This window comes from Orbicella franksi, chromosome 1 (genome assembly GCF_964199315.1).
Source record: "Orbicella franksi chromosome 1, jaOrbFran1.1, whole genome shotgun sequence".
NCBI classification, from domain to species: Eukaryota; Metazoa; Cnidaria; class Anthozoa; order Scleractinia; family Merulinidae; genus Orbicella; species Orbicella franksi.
This window is the reverse complement of record NC_138145.1, coordinates 38,244,261-38,260,309: the sequence shown is the minus strand read 5'-3', so window position 1 is coordinate 38,260,309 and position 16,049 is coordinate 38,244,261. Positions and strand designations below refer to the sequence as shown.

The following is a 16,049-nucleotide window of genomic DNA, read 5'->3' as shown; positions in this document are numbered from 1 at the left end:
GTATGTAAGATGAAAGTATAAGGCGCGATTCTTGCCAAAACTTTCTTCCCAAAACACCGCATTCTGTCACGAAGAGCGAGCAATGCCGGATTTCTCGTCCCCAGTTTTTATGGTCTACGTATGGAACGTCTGGGACCATGACCCCCCTTTTGGCGACCAAAACGATAGCATTTTAAGACTCGGGCTCTCCTACGGAAGCCCGGGTAATAAGCAAAAGGGAAGAAGTTAAGCGAATTATTACTGCACAGAACGGTGCTTCGAAGCAATCATTCGTGTTACTTTTAATAATAATTCGCGTGACTCACTATTAGCGCTTACAGCAGGAAGAAAATCAGTCACGCGATTCACGAAGTCTCTTCTAGCGTAAACTCTCGATCTCGTGTATAAGCATGCTATTAGTCACAAATAGCTTGCAGTTTATAAACTTACCGTGTATAGTTTTTCAGTCTTCTTATAAAGTGGAACCCAGAGTGGTAAAAACTGAAACAGCTCTTAGGGAGTTTCCTTGCAAGACAATAGGAGGTCCAATAGGAATTCAAAACAAATCAAAATTGAAACAAGTTTCAAACATTGTGCAAAACAATCAAATAAAATCATTCGAAAGTAGGTTACATTTTTTCCATTCCCATTCTTTGTTAAACAGTGACGGTAAAGTCCAATAGATTTCAAAATATACTGGGTTTTTGAGCATAGCTAATAATCAGTGAAATGGTTATCAAGCTAGACAAAGTTCTTTGTTACGTATTGTTGTTCGCTCTTTGGCTTAACCGTGCATAAAACACAGTACGTGTGAACTCAGTTCTGATTTATAGATTTACCAACCGAAACGTTTCGGTTATGTAACTAAGGCATAGTGCATAATCGCAAAGCGATCTTGGACCTTTCAACAAAAATCTTGGCATGTTTGTTTGCTATTTTGAAGTTTCTCGGGCTAAAGAACCGCTCCAGTCTACTATTCAATTATTTGTTGGCTGACAAATACAATTTACATTCCAAGCCTTCCTATCATAGACAGACTGACTTGCTCTAAAGAGAAATAAAGCAACTAATGAAAGCTACTTTTGCCATCGTTCTGTTGTAAAATATGGAAGACCGTGAATTAAGTTTTCCTCAGTTTTCGACTCATAATGCACTTTGCGCGATTTGGTCGATTTGAAACTCTCGTTTTCTCATGGTAACAGACATTAGAACTGACAGAGCCAAAAACTTTGCTATGTAACAGCAAACGATGGAGCTTGTAATTAATCATCACTTTGTGATTTTACGAATGCCCTGGCTATCAGAATCCAGCTATATATTATTCTAACTGATCGATAGAAGCCAGAGGATACAAAGTTAATTAGAGTTGTACTTAACACGACCGACAGAACTTGCTTTGAAAGTGAAACTGCGAAAAACCGATTGAGAGCTCCTAAAACTTTCGAGAAAACACTGAATATCATACTACGTCATGCATGGAAGCTTTATTTCGAAGTTTTTGGAGTATCATAACACAAGCTTGGTGGGAAGCTAGATAAACTGAAAATCAAGGCGGGATGTGCAAAGCGGAATGCGGGATGCGACATTCAGGATAACATATCTTGGCTTGAGCAGCATGTGTTCATTTCAACCAGGGAATGCGGGATAAATTTGATATTAGGGGACGGGATGTGAGATGAAAAACACAAATTCACGTTACACAGTGACTAAGGAAATTAAGTTATCTTTCGGGAATGTTTGGAAACACTAATGAGTTAAAGAGTAGGGGTTTATAAAACATGCCAATCGCATCATATATTAACACCGATTCAAATCAGTCTTTAACTACATGACGTCAGAGTTGAAAGTAGTTGGTGATTACAGTCGACATTACGGCTACAAAATCTGCCAGTTTTTTTCTTTTTGTCCAAAAAGTAGATCAACTGTGAACAGTTTACTTAATGATTTCAGTCTACTATGAATAACAAAGCTATAAAAAATATTGATTTATACTCACTGGTTTTAGTGGGTCGACCACAATGAAACCAAAATGAATACGCGTCAATAACAGGACCTTTTCTTCTGAAAAGTAAAAGAGAAGGAAAAGTTAAGCCAATTATTGCTGGGCAAACGATGCTTCCAAACAATTATTCGCGTGACTTTATTTTTCGCGTGACTCAATAACAACTCTTACAACAAGAAGAATAACAGTCACGCAATTCATGCAAACCTCTCCCAGTGTAAATTTAAAGTATTAAGAAATCGCCTATGCTTGTTAAATGCGCAGACAATGCTTTCAGTCATGCACAGACAGTTTACAGTTTATAAACTTACCGTGTCTAGTTTCTCAGTCTTCTGACGAAAATGAAACTAAAATTGATGGAAACTGAAACAACACTGGGGGTTTCCCTGCAGGACAATAGGAGGTCCAATAGAAAGTTAAAACAATTTGAAATTGAAATATGTTTCAAACGTTCTGCAAAATAATCAAATAAAAAAAAATTGAAAGGAAATTATATCTTTTTAGTCCCCACTTTTCGTTATAGCTTTCAAAGCAGATTGGGTTTTTGACCATAGCTAATAATCAGTGAAATATTTATCAAGGTACTGAGACTAAGTTCTTTCTCGTATGTTGCTCGTTCTTTGTCTTAACCATGGATAAAACACAATACGTGTTAAGTCAGTTTTGTCTTATAGATTAAACAACAGAAACGTTTCGGTTATCTAATTAATGCACTATTGAAGGATTGTTCACAGTCCTGGACCTTTCAACATAAATCTTGGCATCATTGTTTGCTCTTTTGAAGTTTCTCAGGCTTAGAAACCACTCCAGTTTACTATTAATTTAACTCCGTGTGGGCTGATTAATAGAATTTACATTCCACGCCGGTTCCTGTCATAGACAGACTGACTTGCTCTGAAGAGAAATAAGACAACTAATGAAAGCTACTTTTGCCATCGTTTTGTTGTAAAATATGGAAGGCCTTGAATTAACTTTTCGTCAGTAATTACTTTATAATGTACTTTGTACGATTTGATTGATTTCCAACTCCTTTTTTCGGTGGCAACAGACATCAGAACTGACAGAGCCACAAACTTTTTTGTTTACTAGCAAACAATGGAGTTTGCAATTGATCATCACTTTATGATTGCTTGAATTTCGTGGCTATCATAATAAAGCTTATAATAGTATTCCAACTGGTTAAGATAGAAACTAGACGATGCAAAGTTAGCTAGAATTGAACTTACCACGTCGGAACTTGCTTTGGAAAGTGAAACTACGAAAACCGCTCGAGGCGTTCTAGAAATTTCGAGAAAACACTGATTATCACAGTACGCCAAGCATGGAAGATGTATTTTGAAGTTTCTAGAGCGTCAAAACGTAAGCTTGACAGGATGCGAGATAAGCTGAAAATCCTAGCGGGATGTGGAAAGCCAGATGCGGGATGAGAGCAGCATGTGTTGAGTTCAACCAGGAAATGCGGGATAAATTTGGAATTGATGGACGGGATGCGGGATGAAAAAAAGTTACGGTTACAAAGTGACTGGAGGAATTAATTTACCTTTGCTGAGTGCCCCGAGACACTATTGAGTTGAAAAGGAAGAGTTTTTTAAACAGATTGCCAATCGTGTTTCGGTCACACGAACGTCGCTACTTATAACTGGATTTGATTAGTCTTTAAATACATGACTCAGAGTTAAAAGTAGTTAGTGATTAGCTTCGACGTTGCCGTCACTAATTCTCTCAGGTTCAGACTTTGCATTGAAAAATGAAATTGACTGTGAACAGTTTACATCACTATTTCAGTTTGCTATGAATATATTATAACTAGGCTAAAATCATCATTTATACTCACTAGCTTTGGTGAGTCACCAGAGTGAAACCAAAACCAATACGCGTCAATAACAGGACCTTTTCCCCTGAAAAGTAAGCAAAGAGGGAAAGTTAACCAAATTGTTACTACTGAAAAACGGTGATTCCAAACAATCATTTGTGTGACTAAATTTTTCGCGTGACTCACTTTTGGCGCTTACAGCAGGAAGAAAATCAGTCACGCGATTCGTGACGTCTCTTCCAGTGTAAACTCTAGATCTTGTATATGTGCACGCAACTAGTCACAAATAGCTTACAGTTTATAAACTTACTATGTTCGGTTTGTCAGTCTTCTCCTAAAAGCGGAGCGACTGTGAACAGTTAACGTGATAATTTCAGTCTAATATGTATAACAAAGCTAAATCTGATTTGCACTCACCACTTTTGTTGAGTAACTAGAATGAAACTACAACCAATATGCGCCGACAACGATAATATTTCCTGTAAAAATTGTTAAGAAGGAAACGTTAAACAGATTTTTACTCCACAACGGTACTTCCAAACAATAATTCGTTTGATTTATTTGTCCGCGTGACTTACAGCGCTCAAAAACTGAAAAAAATCAGTCACGCGCGCGATTCATGAAAAATCTCTTTCAGTGTAAACTGAAACTATTAAACATCGCTTTGAAATACACGTTGTATGTGTATGAAACGGTATCAATCATGAACAGCTTAAAGTTTACAAACATACCGTGCTCAGTCTCTCGATCCTCGGACGAAATTAAATGAAAAGTGCTAGAGACTGAAGAACAAAAACAAATGCAAATTATTAACAGTGGAATTAATTACTGATGGCAAAATCCAATGTTTATTAAAGCATATTTCGTTGTTGACTATAGTTAATAGATTGAAATGATTATTAAGCCCGACAAAGTTCTTGTTCTATGTTTTTGTTTTCATTTCGGTCTTGACCGTGCTTAAACACAATAAGTGATTATTTTTGTTTCACAGACTATATAACTCGAGTAAAAAGTTTCGGTTATGTGATTTATGCCTACTTAATGTCGTTGTTCCTAGCGAAAGTAAGTCAACCGTGGCGACTTGCAATTGAACCAGAGCTATTACTCAAATACAAACAACTTTTGATGGCGTTAATGGGGGAACACTGCCTTGCGTTTGGTTAGCCCATGCGACTTCCGGCGATAGCGTGACAAAACAACCTCATTTATCTCCTCAGCACCACGAACTGAATGACAGACAGCATGTGCTGGATCGGACAAGAGTATCGGTTAGCAAGCGATGTTCAAAGGCGATGAAAAAAACAACAAGCTTGGGGGAAGTCGCTGCGCAGACTTAACCGCACCACACAGGAGTGACCCTTTGTTTATTATGCAGGAATACATGACCAACCTCTTCTCCAAAGGGAGGGAGGGAAAATTAAACGATAGATTTACAATAAGTAATAGCTACGTTGCTTAGACGAACTCAGAATGGACTCTGAACAATTTTCCGAGCTTTTATATGGAGACGCTCGTCTGCTTGTAAGCCAGTAGGAAAGGCTGTACTACCGAACAGCTTACCATAACACGTGTAACATCTTAAACATGAATAGTGCTTTAATGCTTTGTGCCAATGCTATGGTACGTTACAACGTTCAGAAGGTAACGAAACTACAATGTTTTAGGTTTAGCTACAATAAGGCTCACAGTTTGCTGACCTTTGAAATATAACTGCTCAATAGCTCTATAGAAAGTGATGCCGCCATGAACGGCTCATTGAGAACGTACGCCACGCTCCATTAACTATATTTTACTGGCGTGACAGTAAAATCTCATTGTATATGATCGCAAAACGAAAGACTGTTTACTGTTGTGGACCTTCCAACATAAATCGTGGCATCTTTGTTTCCTCTTTAGAAGTTTGGAAAGTTTCTCCTCTTCTAACTATGAGTTGATTAATGAATAAAGTTTACATTCCTCGCCTTCCTTTCATAGAAACTAACTGACTTGCTCACAAGACAAATACGACAACTAAAGACGAATGGCTTTTGCCATCGTTCTGCTGTAATTCCTCATATTTGTTATACGCGAGCGCTCATTTCATAATTTAGTTTGCACAATCTCATTGATTTCCTTCTGCCGCCATCTCCTGGCAACAATATCAATTCACAGAGCTAAAAACTTTCCGTTTCTTACAGCAAACAATTGACTTTGGGGTTAATTATCACTGCATGATTGTTTGAAGGTCGTGGATATCATAATGGAGCTCTATATTATTCTAACTGGTTAAGATAGAAACCAGACGATACAAAATGGAACCCCGAAAACCACTTGAGGAGTTCTCGATGTTTCGAGAAAACACTGATTGTCACTGATTGTCACTGATTGTCTTCCATAATCCATGGAAGATCTATTTCGAAGTTTCTGGAGTGTCAAATCATAAACTTGGCGGAATATGCGAGATAAGCTAAAACTCATGGCGGGATGTGGAATGCGGGATGTGGGATTCGGGACGAAAATATTTTGGCCTGAGTAGCATGTGCCTATTTCAACCAGGAAGTGCGTTTAAATTTGATATTGAGGGACGGGATGCGGGATGAAAAACGGCAAATCACAGTTACTCAATGCCTGGAGAAATAAATTTACCTTTCGGGAGTGTTTGGAACACTAATGTTTCTAAAACATTTTTCAATCGTGTTTCAGTCACACCAGCGTCATTAACTATAGCTGGTTCAAATTAGCCTTTAATAACATGACGTTAGAGTTAAGAGTAGTCAGTGATTATGGTCGACACTACGGCAACAAATTCTCCCGGGTTCTTTCTTTACCTTCAAAAATTAGATCGACTGCAAGCAGCTTACTTAATGTTTCAGTCTAGTATGAATAACAAAGCTATTAAAATAATGATATATACTCACTAGTTTTGGTGAGTCGACCACAATGAAACCAAAATGACTATGCGTCAATAACAGGACCTTTTCCTCTGAAAAGTAGAAGAGAGAGAAAAGTTAATCGAATTATTACTGCGCAAACGATGCTTCCAAACAATTATTCGCGTGACTCAGTAATTGCTCTTAAAAGAAAAAGAAATCAGCCACGCGATTCATGCAAACCTCTCCAAGTGTAAATTTAAAGTATTAAAAATCAGCTCTACTTATTATATGTGCTCACAACGCTATCGGTCATAGACAGTTTACAGTTTATAAACTTACCGTGTTCAGTTTCTTAATCTTCTGGTGAAAAGAAAACCAAAAGTGATACAAACTGAAATAAAACTAAGGGTGTTTCCTTGCAAGACAATAGGAGCTCAAACATTGATCATAAAACAATCAAATAAAATCACTCGAAAACAAGTTGCATGTTTCTATTCCCATTCTTTGTTAAATACTGACAGCAAAGTCCAATAGCTTTGAAAGTGTACTGGGTTTCTGAGCATTGATAATAAATGGAAATGGTTATTAAGCAAGACAAAGTTCTTTGTTGTATGTTGCTGTTCGCTCTTTGGAAGAGAAAGTAAAGTTAAACCAATTAGCACTGCGCAGACGATTCTTGCAAACAATTATTCGCTGACTCACTAATACTTCTTACAATATGAAGAAAATCAGTCACGTGATTCATAATTTGTTCTATGTACATCTAACTCTATCAGTCACAGACAGCTTGCTGTTTATAAACTTACCGTATTCAGTTTCTCGATCTTGTGATGAAAGTGAAACCAAAAGTGAAAGAAACTGAAAAGACACTGTCAGAGTTTCCCTGCAAAGCAAGTGGAAGTCAAGGAAAAATGCAAATTAAATTTCGTATTATTTTCAAACGGGGCTCAAACCAGTTGAACTAAAACAATTCTTCTAAAGTGTGTTATTAATTTTTTTGCTATCTCCATTTTTTGTCAACATACTAATGGGAAAGTCCAATAGCTTTAAAGGCAAATTGAACGTGCATCACTTCGTTTACAGAGGGATAAATGTTTCTGCCAAAATTGTTTCCAGTACATGGGAACCCCACATTACGATCGCCTCATTATGACGGCCACCTTTTTTCTCTCGGTGAAACGCCCATACTTTTCTTTATAAGAAAACCCCATTAATGCGGCCACCCCGTTAATACGGCCAACGACCACATTGTGATATTCCAATCGGTATAATCCTTGATAATTTTATCCCGTTTATACTGCCACTCAAACCAGTTATGTTCATCTTTCCATTGTTAATATGGTATGTAATGATTAAAGAACAGTTCTTTTTACAAGTGCAATTGTGATACATATGTTAAGACCTCACTCAATTTAGACCAGTCATGAAATTTGACCCTACCCGTTAATACAGCCAAATTTTCATGGACCGTTGATGACCGTATTAACAGAGTTCCACTGTAAAATAGCAAGAAACAAAAGAAATTCCGTAGTGTCTTCGGAATTTCTTTTCTTTCTCGTGATTACGATAACTAAGCTCACCTGAACGTGTCACCCATTACAAAAAGAGGAATAGTGGAAAGCTTTAATTTAATAATGTTGACTGTCTCATGGCTAACAATGTTGTTTTGGAAGACCTGAACCATACTGCTAATCTGTGTCTAATCTGTGTCTAATCTGTGCAGTGGCTGTCGAATCGACTTTGTAGAAAGTTCGCTTGTCTTATTCTACGAAACAGCATTTACAGTGAAACCTGAATTAAGCGGACCCCATATCAAGTGGAAACCCTCTATTAAGTCGACACTAGCTGAAGTCCCAAAATTTTCATCCCACATTTACTGCAAAAAAAAAAAAACCCTGCATTCAGCGAACACTTCTGTTAAGCGGACGCGGACACCAAGTTGCACAAAACCAGCAATAAGCGGACACTTCAAGAGCTTTCTACTTCTAAAGATCTAGCTGAGACTCCTTTAACATTGTTCAGCGATGTCGTTTTAAAGCTAAGCGATTATTGCAGATTGATGCATTTACTGACTGAACATTGTTCTATGAGCAGTGTTTGATCTCACACTGTGTTACACTGTGCTATAAAAGAGTTACTAGTTAACTATTATCGCACGACATATTAGAACCTGTTTTGAACGGACACCATGTATTAAGCGGACACTAATGAGGGTCCTAACGGTGTCCACCAAATACAGGTTTCACTGTAGTTAATTTCACTTCCAAAACAACTGTAAATCGTAAACCGTCTGAATTCGTACAGAAGTACGGTAAATTAATTAAGCCCAGGTTAGGGAATGCAGCACCTTCCACAATAAACAAATTTTTGCTTCTTGCACACAAATTATGAAGAACTTTTAAATGATATCCTCCTATTTCTACTCACCAGTCTGTTCAGAACAACAGGATGAATCCAAAATCAAATCGCGTCAACAACAGCAACTGTTTCAATAATAAAAAAGAAGAAGTTAAGCAGATTATATATCGAAAAGCGTTACTTCTAGCGAGCATTCATTTGCGTGACTATATTTTCTTGCGTGACTCATTGTTAGAGCTCGCAACCCAAATAACATTTGTCACGCTATGCATGCAAATTTCTTCCAGAGGAAATGATTTAATAGTATTTAATATTGACTTTTCTGGCAGAGTTAAAGCTCATGTTTTGAAGTACGATGTAAATTTACGGTGTTTAGTTACACTATCTTGACATCAAAGGGAAACCACCACTAAGAAACTGAAATAAGAGTGAGGGAATTCCTCTTCAAGATAAAGGCAGACAATGACAAACACAAATAAAATAGCTGGAAGACAGCTAAATAAAAGAGTAATTCTAATAAGTATTACATTCTTTGCTCTCTTTAGTTTTCATATGCAGACGAGATAGCCCAAATTTCAAGGAAACAGATGATCGTATCACGCATGCGTTTGTGGGTATCCGGGATGTGAGTTTAAAAAAGGATACGGGGTAAAAATACCTTGGTGGAAAGATAATATCCCCTTTTCGGCGAGCTGGAGGCGCGACTCTTTCAGAGTTCATGGTAAGATACAGAAGAATAACATAGAAAACAGGAAATCGCATTTTCTCTGTTAACTCTAAAGTTTCAGAGAAGTGATTTCCAAGGAGCGCGCATTAGCTCAATGACCACGAAATACCCCTCTAGAGGCCACAAAAAAACAAAGATACAAACAATCAAACAAACAAAACAAAACAAAACAAAAATATTACTACTACTACTACTACTGTTCAGAGTTCATTCGTTATCCTACATTGCCTCGTTTGATTTGTTGCGACACCCAAATTATCAATCGAAGAAAATCCAACTTATATTTGTCGAGCTCATTCAAGATATATGCAAACGATTTAATTCGAGTTTGATTGGTTCGTGATGTTGCTAGAGCAAAACATGCCAAATTTGTATTAGTTATCGTCCTTACAGTGAGGCCAGTATGTGTACAGCATTTCGTAACTGAAAGAAGCCCGTTCTGTGACCGAGTTAGGTTCTACTTTAAGAGCGTAGCTTAGGGAGGGGGGGTTCTGAGGTGCCAGTGACTCCCCCTTTTGTAAGCCTTTTTTAAGGAAACAACCTACAACAGGTGGCAAAAACGGCATGACAATCTGGTGAGTACTGTCACTTTGACACAGTGTGACCTCCCCCCCCCCCCCTCCATTTGAAAAATCCTGGTGGAGATGATCAACGTCTTTGTAAAGTGACTATCATAGAGGTGTGTTCTTGATCCATTACAGTCTTATCTCAACCCTAAATGTATTCCATAACCGGTTGGAAGGGACACGAGGCATTAGCTAAAGCAGGTCACTAATAGAGTACTAGCAGTGCTGGCAAAAGCATTTGATTCGGGATATCGAGACCATAAACACTAGGCCATACAATTATATGAGGAGGTTTTCGGGATATCCCGAATAAGCGAGATCGATATGGTAACTGTTGACAGTGGAAGCCGAAATTTTACAATGTTAGAAACAAAATATAATTACGACTAACTTACCGTTGCGCAGCAGACTGTGAACAGCCGTTTGCTCTCCTTAAGAAAAATTGCAGAGGGGCGTCTATGTGACATTGTTACAGTATAGCGTGTTGTTCGCATAAATTATGGTTCCACAAAAATATTTCAGTTCCAAATTATCTGATATCACAAGAGGAAAGAGAAACAAAATACGAAAAAGACATTGCTGTATGCACGTGAACTTTGACTGATAAAGCCATTTATGACCTCTGCTAAGGAAATCACAGAACAAACAAGCTTCGACTTCGAATTCAGCCTTCCCTATGTTTTTTCTTATGAATGTGGTAACGATTTATTATTGTCAACTGAGAGGACAAACAATACAAGATTAGCTGCTTACCATAGCAGAGCTTCCTTTGAAAACTGAAAACTACGAAGCATTCCCGTGTGAAACGTATTTTGTACTTTCGTGCGAGCGAAACTGATCTCTTAGGGAATACGTTATTAGCTCACGAAACACAAAATGCACCTAAAGAGCCCAAACAAAATAAAACTGACTGGTCAGATTTTATTCCTCCTAGTTCTAAGTGCCTCCCCCACCCTCTCCAGGAAGGTATCAGAAGGAGAACTCAGTGTATTGTCCTCTTGGGCCGAGAAATGGACAATTTCTCCCTTACCGAACTATAATAAAAGGTTTGTTATCGATTTATTGCAGTCTATTGGCTCAAGCCAGAAGTCGGGAAGGATGTGTAGTAATAACTTAAGCTAGCGAAGGCAGCTCAAATATCCTCTTCTGGTAGATTACTGCTAGGATAGGTTTCGTTCGAGACCTTCCTGCTTTAACCAAGACGCAATAAAATTAACTGGGACGTTTTCGTGATATCCCGAATAAACAAGATGGATATGGTAAAATTTCATATGCAGAAGCCGACAACAACGACTTTCTTACCGTTGCGCAGTAGTTTGTGTACAGCCGTCCGTTCTCCTCAAGAAAACTGCAGAATCGTGTTTGTGTGTTACTGTTAATAATTCTGTTGCTCACACAAATTATACATCCGTAAAACTATTTCAGTTTCCCAGCATCTGACGTCATAAGCGGAACAACAAAATAAATGATATTGCTGTCTGCACGTGATTTTTGCATTCGGCCGTTTATGACCTTTTCCACGTTCACCGATGTAAAAAACCAGACCGCTCGGAATAATTTCGTCATGACCAATGTGATTTGATACTTCAGTTAATCAATCTTTTAAATGCCAAAGTATTAAAAGACAATCTCACATACAGGGTCACCGTAAATTTACTATTTGTGTCAGTCTGTTGATGATATCCGTCGTCATTCCCGTTGTAACAGGCCTTGAAGTCACAGAACCAAACAGCTTGGAGTTTGCTGTTAGTCTCGAGTACATTCAATTGTTAATTGGTTAAGAAAAGACCAAAACATAAAGGATAACTTTTACCTACCACAGGGAATTTCACATCGGAAAGGGTCGAAAGTGAATTCTATGAAACACTCAGGAAAAAGGATGATATGTATTTCGCAGGGGTTAGGTGGAATGCGCGATGGGTTTGAACAAGAGGCGAGATCCGAAATATGACACTTCTTCGTAAAAACATAATATGCACTCTTTAACAATTAATGGCGGGATACGCATTGACAAACAGCAAATTGCGAATCGTTTCTTAACTCCACGGTGTTACTAAAATGAACTGTGAGGAGTGGATTTTGTCTCAAGCGGCAGGAAATACGCCTCGAGAGGCCGTCTAAAGAAATTGTCCTGATATTTTTTCTTCTCGTTATATTTAGTATTTCCGTCCTTCCGGCAGCTTAATGTAATACGCGGTTTTGAAGTTATCAAGATCGAACAAAATCGAAGGAAGTTTTAATGGAGCTAAATCAAACTATATAAGAACGATTCAATTCGTGTTTGCGGTACGTAATATTGCTTTTTTTTTGTTCTTCCGTACAGTAAGGGCAGTATTTATAGAACATCTGTTTGTGGCGAAAAGAAACCTCTGTTCAGGATCAACCTGTCATGATTAAGGTGTTCACTTCTACTTGGGGTGGATTGATTCATTGCAGTCTACTCCCAACTTTGAATGTGGTAAATTCGAAAAACTGTTTAAGAGGGACATAAAGCATTTGCTTATGTGGGTCACCGGAACAATCTGCTAGCAAATTATTGGTGCCAAGAGCATTTGATTGAGGACCTCAAGATAATAGCCACTAGGCCATACAACTATACGAGGAGGCTTTTTTCGATATCCCGAATAAGCAAAATGGATATGGCAATTTTTATCAGTCGAACTTGGAATCAAATATTGTTTTAAACAAAATAATGAGTAACTTACCGTTGCACAGTGGTCTGTGTTCAGCCGTCCGCTTTCCTCAAGAAAAATTGCACAGAGACTTCCGCGTGTCACTGTTCATAATAGGGTCGCTCGTGTAATTAACATTCATAAAAAAATTTCAGTTTCACAGCATCTGACGTGCCAAGTGGAGACAAAAACGAAATTGTTGGGTTCACGTGATTTTGTCATAAGGCCGTTTGTGACATTTGAGCATGTTCAGAGATATTCACGCAATGATTGCTCAACAAGAAACTGAAATGATATTGAGTTACTTCCCCCGCGACTAGAGGAAAAAAAACTATCTAGGGTGTGTTATATCTTTTCCTATCTGACATGCTTTAAAGACAGAGGGCGACCTTAGAAGAACTTAGCCTGCGAGCAATGCGAGCAATGCCATCCGGCTGGTGAAGAGGCGCAAAGTTTACTTTCTCGTGTCGCGGCTTCGCTTCCGGATTTCTCGCTCGCTGCTATGCCACGCGCCCTTGTGCTCCAACGTGAGCTCGCTCGCAGGCTAAGAAGAATTTAGCTGATGTCGCTCGATCTTTTTTAATTCTTCATGCGCATTATTAAGATACGAGAGAATGTGAATTTACCTCTTATGTCAGTCACTTTATAATAAACTTTCCACGATCGATGCGATCGATGCACTCTTCCTAATTTCCATTGTAACAGACCACGACATCACAGACTCAAACAGCTTCGAGTTAGCCATAAGTCTTCGTTTTCGGTTTTTGTGAATGTCACAGCTCTACATTATTGTCAACTGAGAGGGTAAACAATACCATTTTAGCTACTTACTACAGTAGGTTCCCTTTGAAAAGTGAAAAGTACGAATTGCAGGTTCGGGTGTTTCCAGAAATTCCAAGAAAACAGCTGATCATAAAGTGCGGTTTAAGAAATTTGTTTAGAAAGTTTGTGAAGTTTACAGAGGAAGAACGTTTTTCAGTTTTCTCTTCCGCATTCCGCCATTAACTTATTTAAAATCTCCCGCATCCCGCCTGCGTAATGTATTTTCACGTATGCTTGATGGGTACGCCTGGAAATGCCCTACAATATAAAGCAATTCCGATTTCATTCGTCGCTATCCTCAGTGCCTCCCTCCTCTGGTAGGGTAACTTGCTACTCGCGAGTGTAAATTATTTGATGCACTTTGGAAAACCAAGTTATCAATCGAGGAAACTCGAACGAAGTTTTACTGGAGCTACTGTCAATCAAGCTATATCAGAACGATTGAATTTGACTTTGATCGGTACGTAATGCTACTCCTACAAAACATCGCACCAACTGTTGTTGTTTTTCTTTGTACAATAAGGCTAGTATAAGTATATAGATTTGTTTGTATTAGAGAGTTGTTTTCGTTATGGGATAGCGTAAAGTCCTACTTAGACAATTTCGGCAGGAGTATGACGCATGTGCTAAAGCAGGTCAGTAATAGAATTCTAGCAGATTACTCCTGGCAGGAGTTTTGATTCTTGGACTTTTTTTGTAGTATCCGGAACATTTAATGACAATGTTATCAGTAGCAGCCTGTATTTTATGGCAAGGTAGTTATTAAGAAGATCTCAGCGTTCCGTTTCGTTCTTTCTGGGTCGGGATTTTGCCATAAGAACCGTTTCCATGGAAACGGTCATAACACGTATATTTTTGGTTTTTTGAAAGCACGTCCCGGTGGTCATATAATAAACTACTTACTAACCTAGCTTGCTCGAGCCGTACTGGGGAATATTGGCCTTCGCGCGGTCGTTATTGTACGGACCTCGCTTCGCTCTGTCCGTAATGCAATGACCTTGGGCCATTATTCCCCAGTACGGCTTAAGCAAGCTAGGCTAGTAACAGGTTAATATTTTACATTGTTTCTAAGAAAATATCCTCTTAATTACCGTTTTTGTGTGCAAATGTACAAGATGCTCAGACACCGCCCGTTAATTCCCGGAAATCATGCACTTGATCCCAGCATGCATTTACTTAGCTGCTGCATATTAGTGAAGGCAAACCAGGAATGCATGGTTTCCAGTCTGGACTACAGCTCTGAACCGATAAGAAAGGGGATAGCGAGTAAACTGTGTGATGTTAAAAATGATCTCACTTTATTTACAAGAGGCACTACAACACACGTCAAAAACTATCTGGTGCTAAAATTTAGATTGAATTAAATTTCAAACGCATTAATATAACTATAGAGACAGTAACTACCCTAAAGTCATCATCAGTTCTCGAGGCGCCAGTAGGCGCATAGTCTAAAGTAATACAAGATATTTGCCTGAGGCAAATTAAATTAAATGGTATTATAAGGAGATCAATATCATTTATCAAGCATTCAAACACAGCTTTCTTAACTGGACTACCTAAACTCAGTGATTGATGCGTTTTGCAAATGAACAGAATCTGCAAACAATCCAATACGCTTCAGCAAAGCACTTTTCCTGCTTAGTTGTGTTTTTGTTTGTTGAGTTCCTGGACATTAGTAAAAGTAAAAAAAAATGAGTGATGAAAACACAAAGAGAAAACTCATCCCCACGAACAATTTAAAAAATGGAACTTTTAATACGATACCATAAACGACACTTTTTAAAAGTAATGGCGCACTGTTTAAATCGCTAGTCAGAAGTTGTGTCGTGCGCGAGGTGACTCCTGGGTGAAAAACAACTGGAATCAAGGAAACACTTATCCTGAAGGAGAAGGCAAATTCTCGGCTTAGTAAGAAGGAAACTTTAATTTTTCATACATTATAATCGCTCGGTAACAGTGGGTCGCGGGAGGGGTGAGTGGGAAGCATTCTCAACAGGGACAACTTTTCACCATGTAAGTAGGCCCTTAACTTGCAACCGACACTGAACCACCAGTCGCTTAGCGGCGATAGTGGGTTAAATCGAAGAGATTTAGGCTTAAAAAACACTCAGAGAAAATTAATTCTCCCTACTCAATTACCGTATAGTTTTGTTAACGTAAGTTCTGAGAATTTAGTGTCACATCAAGACGATTGGTCTATACTCATCACCTGTCTCCCGGACAATGTGTTGATGATCTTTAACTAATGGCTACTCACT

The 16,049-nt window shown here is 38.5% G+C and overlaps 1 protein-coding gene across 1 annotated transcript in view; it reads right to left on the bottom strand.

Moving 5' to 3' along the window:
- Positions 1-13,340: 13,340 nt before the first annotated feature.
- Positions 13,341-16,049, bottom strand: part of LOC145498797 (uncharacterized) — a 309,169-nt gene continuing 306,460 nt past the window's right edge. The window contains exon 9 of the mRNA XM_081478745.1: positions 13,341-13,471. Coding sequence (XP_081334871.1) covers positions 13,341-13,471 — 131 coding nt within the window. The remainder of the gene's footprint in view (positions 13,472-16,049) is intronic.